Source organism: Scylla paramamosain, unplaced genomic scaffold (assembly GCF_035594125.1).
Source record: "Scylla paramamosain isolate STU-SP2022 unplaced genomic scaffold, ASM3559412v1 Contig98, whole genome shotgun sequence".
NCBI classification, from domain to species: domain Eukaryota; kingdom Metazoa; phylum Arthropoda; class Malacostraca; order Decapoda; family Portunidae; genus Scylla; species Scylla paramamosain.
The window spans coordinates 93,894-97,500 of NW_026973763.1; the positions used below are offsets into that span (position 1 = coordinate 93,894).

Genomic DNA, 3,607 nt, shown 5'->3' on the forward strand with positions numbered 1-3,607 from the left:
TGAGAAAAGAAAGAAAAAAATATTAAACAAAAAAAAAACACACACACACACACACACACACACACACACACACACACACACACACACACACACACACACACACACACACACACACACACACACACACACACACACACACACCCCAGAAAGTATTTGACATCCCATAAAAAGCTTCTCACTGCAGTAGCCATAAAACTCACCTTTGTAATACTTCACTGACAAACTGCACGGAATTGTCTCTCCTCCTGGTGTCTGAAAGAGAGAGAGAAAGGGTGAAATTGAGAGATAGAGAGAGAGAGAGAGAGAGTCACTGAGATACAAGTTGTAAAATTAGATTAAGAGTATGTTTATGTATTTAACTGTGTGTGTGTGTGTGTGTGTGTGTGTGTGTGTGTGTGTGTGTGTGTGTGTGTGTGTGTGTGTGTGTGTGTGTGTGTGTGTGTGTTTCAGTTCAAAACACTTATCCTTCAATTTTGAATAATCAGTTTATATTTTTGTTTTTCTACTTTTTAGGTGTTCTTGGTCAGTGCCTCTCTTACATTAAACAAACAAATAAATAAATAAATAAATAAACAAATACTACTACTACTACTGTTGCTAATGAGATAATATTAATTCTAATGATATATTTCTGGAAGTCAACAAGTCAGACACACTTGCTACATAAATGGCATTAATTAATACATAAATAAACAACATGAGCATCTGTATTTCATTAATTTGAAGGGACACACACACACACACACACACACACACACACACACACACACACACACACACACACACACACACACACACACACACACACACACACACACACACACACTCTCTCTCTCTCTCTCTGCATTCCTGTACACACTAGGAAGGTTAGGTTAGGTAAGGAAAGGTATGGCTGGGAATATTTGGTTAGGAGGGAACAAAGAGAGAGAGAGAGAGAGAGAGAGAGAGAGAGAGAGAGAGAGAGAGAGAGAGAGAGAGAGAGAGAGAGAGAGAGAGAGAGAGAGAGAGAGAGAGAGAGAGAGAGAGAGAGAGAGAGAGAGAGAGAGAGAGAGAGAGAGAGAGAGAGAGAGAGAGAGAGAGAGAGAGAGAGAGAGAGAGAGAGAGAGAGAGAGAGAGAGAGAGAGAGAGAGAGAGAGAGAGAGAGAGAGAGAGAGAGAGAGAGAGAGAGAGAGAGAGAGAGAGAGAGAGAGAGAGAGAGAGAGAGAGAGAGAGAGAGAGAGAGAGAGACACCCATCAATAGCACTTCCACGGTGTACTAAGCTTGTGACACATTTATTGTCCAGCACAAGTACACCACTTGAATAACTTCTATAACCCTCCTGGACACACTAATACACAGCCTAACAAATGCTTAGCAAAAAGTTCACCTCAAAAAACAAACAGAATCCAAAATGGAAACTAATAACTATTTTCTTATGTATTCCTGTATTTAACTGCACTAGTTGTAGTAGTAGTAGTAGTAGTTGTTGTTGTTGTTGTTGTTGTTGTTGTTGTTGTTGTTGTTGTTGTTGTTGTTGTTGTTGTTGTTGTTGTTGTTGTTGTTGTTGTTGTTGTTGTTGTTGTTGTTGTTGTTGTTGTTGTTGTTGTTGTTGTTGTTGTTGTTGTTGTTGTTGTTGTAGTAGTAGTAGTAGTAGTAGTAGTAGTAGTAGTAGTAGTAGTAGTAGTAGTAGTAGTAGTAGTAGTAATAGTTTTTGTTGTTGTTGTTGTTCTTGTTGTAGTAGTAGTAGTAGTAGTAGTAGTAGTAGTAGTAGTAGTAGTAGTAGTAGTAGTAGTAGTAGTAGTAGTAGTAGTAGTAGTACAGAGATCTGATGACACTCTGATCATCCCTATCTCCCTTTTAAAGCCTAACTCAAGCTTGTCTCTTTGTAATCTCCTCCTGTGCCTTCCTCCTATCTCCTGCACAAGTTTCCCAGAGTGTGGTGTGAGATGGTAAGGTGGCACCAGGAGTCAAGACTCACTGTTGTGCGGTGTATTTGGTCGCCTCCTCTGAGATGAGAGCAATTCTGGAGATGTTCTTGGCTACAACCTTGGTCTTGTGTGATGCGGCCATGAACCAGTCAGGCGTGCCGGGGACCTGCCGTGCCCCTGGAATGTGATCACATGGGATATTGCATTGTGGGTAGAGATTCACATAAGAACACAAGGGCTACAAGTGGGCAGTCCTTGTATAAAATATTCCTGCTTAGTTTTGCTACTACTGTTTATTGATGGGTAGAAATATACAAGGGTCTCTCTCTCAGTCTCTGTCTTTCATCCCTTTCAATGGTAAATTCCTGAACCCCCAGCCTAATTCTGTATCTCCCTTTGTCTGTGACTTAAACTCTTCCAGGATTACCTTTTGACCTTTCTATAGGGGCTGACACCTTAATGACCCTTTTTATATTCAATTTTGTGTTATCTTGGCCACTGCCCCTCTTACACACACACACACACACACACACACACATACCCATATCAAACTTTAGGTATCTGAAATAACTCAAAAGTGAAAAATATAGTTGTGATAGATGGTAACATATACTTAAACCAAAACTGGACAAACAAACAAAAAAACACAACAGCTAGGTAAACACACGCACACATACACACCCACACAGACGCACAGACAGACAAACACTCACCGCTCTGGTATATGGCAGGTTCAATAGTATCAAATCTCTCGTTCACAGCCACAGCATCTTGTTGGACTAGGTTACCCATGTCTCGGAAACTGATGTGGGGCATAGTAACGTGGGGACCTGTGGCAGAAGATTCATTGAGTGATGGATGGATGGATGGATGAATGGATGGTTGGTGAATTGAGTATGGTAATATTAGGAACTGTTAGAGATTGAGAGTGGATGGATGGAGTAAGCAGGTCAGTGATTGACAGAGTGACTGATGAATTTATGAATGGATACATGGACTGTGTGTGTGTGTGTGTGTGTGTGTGTGTGTGTGTGTGTGTGTGTGTGTGTGTGTGTGTGTGTGTGTGTGTGTGTGTGTGTGTGTGTGTGTGTGTGTGTGTGTGTGTGTGTGTGTGTGTGTGTGTGTGTGTGTGTGTGTGTGTGTGTGTGTGTGTGTGGATGAGTAATTGAGTATCTGAGTATCTAAGGAATGGATGGATGGAAAGAATAGCACCTTACAAACTGGTATAGTGCATAATAGTATTTGTAATAGTTAAATATAGTAATAGTTTTGTGATATAATAGTATGTTGATATCACCAAGACTAGTGAAGCAACATTACATAATGAAGAATGTCTATATCTCCATCGTGCAGAACTCGGAAATAGGAGAAGATTCTAGGGCTAAGTGAGACGCCATCATGTTTGTCAACAGCTCTAATTCTTCCTTTCTCAGTACATTCTTACAAAACTACAAAAACTATCACACAATGAGTTTTGACTTATAAACTTATACTTAGTAAATGTAATACTTATGAACATAAATTACTAAAGTTCTTTTCCTTGGCTAAAGCCCCTTATTTAGGACTAGAAACACAGCAGCAAGAAATACTGGCACATTATAGGAACGTGACTATGTGACAGTAAACAAAAACGAGAGCTTGGCCGTCCATTTTGAGGGAGACTTAAGAAACTAAAACAACACTCATAAAATTAAGACTA

At 40.0% G+C, this 3,607-nt stretch overlaps 1 protein-coding gene across 1 annotated transcript in view; it reads right to left on the reverse strand.

Moving 5' to 3' along the window:
• Nucleotides 1-1,447: 1,447 nt before the first annotated feature.
• Nucleotides 1,448-3,607, reverse strand: part of LOC135099019 (uncharacterized) — a 2,412-nt gene continuing 252 nt past the window's right edge. Inside the window, exons 2-3 of the mRNA XM_064001451.1 lie at nt 2,622-2,738; nt 1,448-2,085 (exon numbers count right to left, since the gene is read on the reverse strand). Of these exons, the coding sequence (XP_063857521.1) occupies nt 1,955-2,085; nt 2,622-2,738 (248 nt within the window). The 3' untranslated portion in view covers nt 1,448-1,954. The remainder of the gene's footprint in view (nt 2,086-2,621; nt 2,739-3,607) is intronic.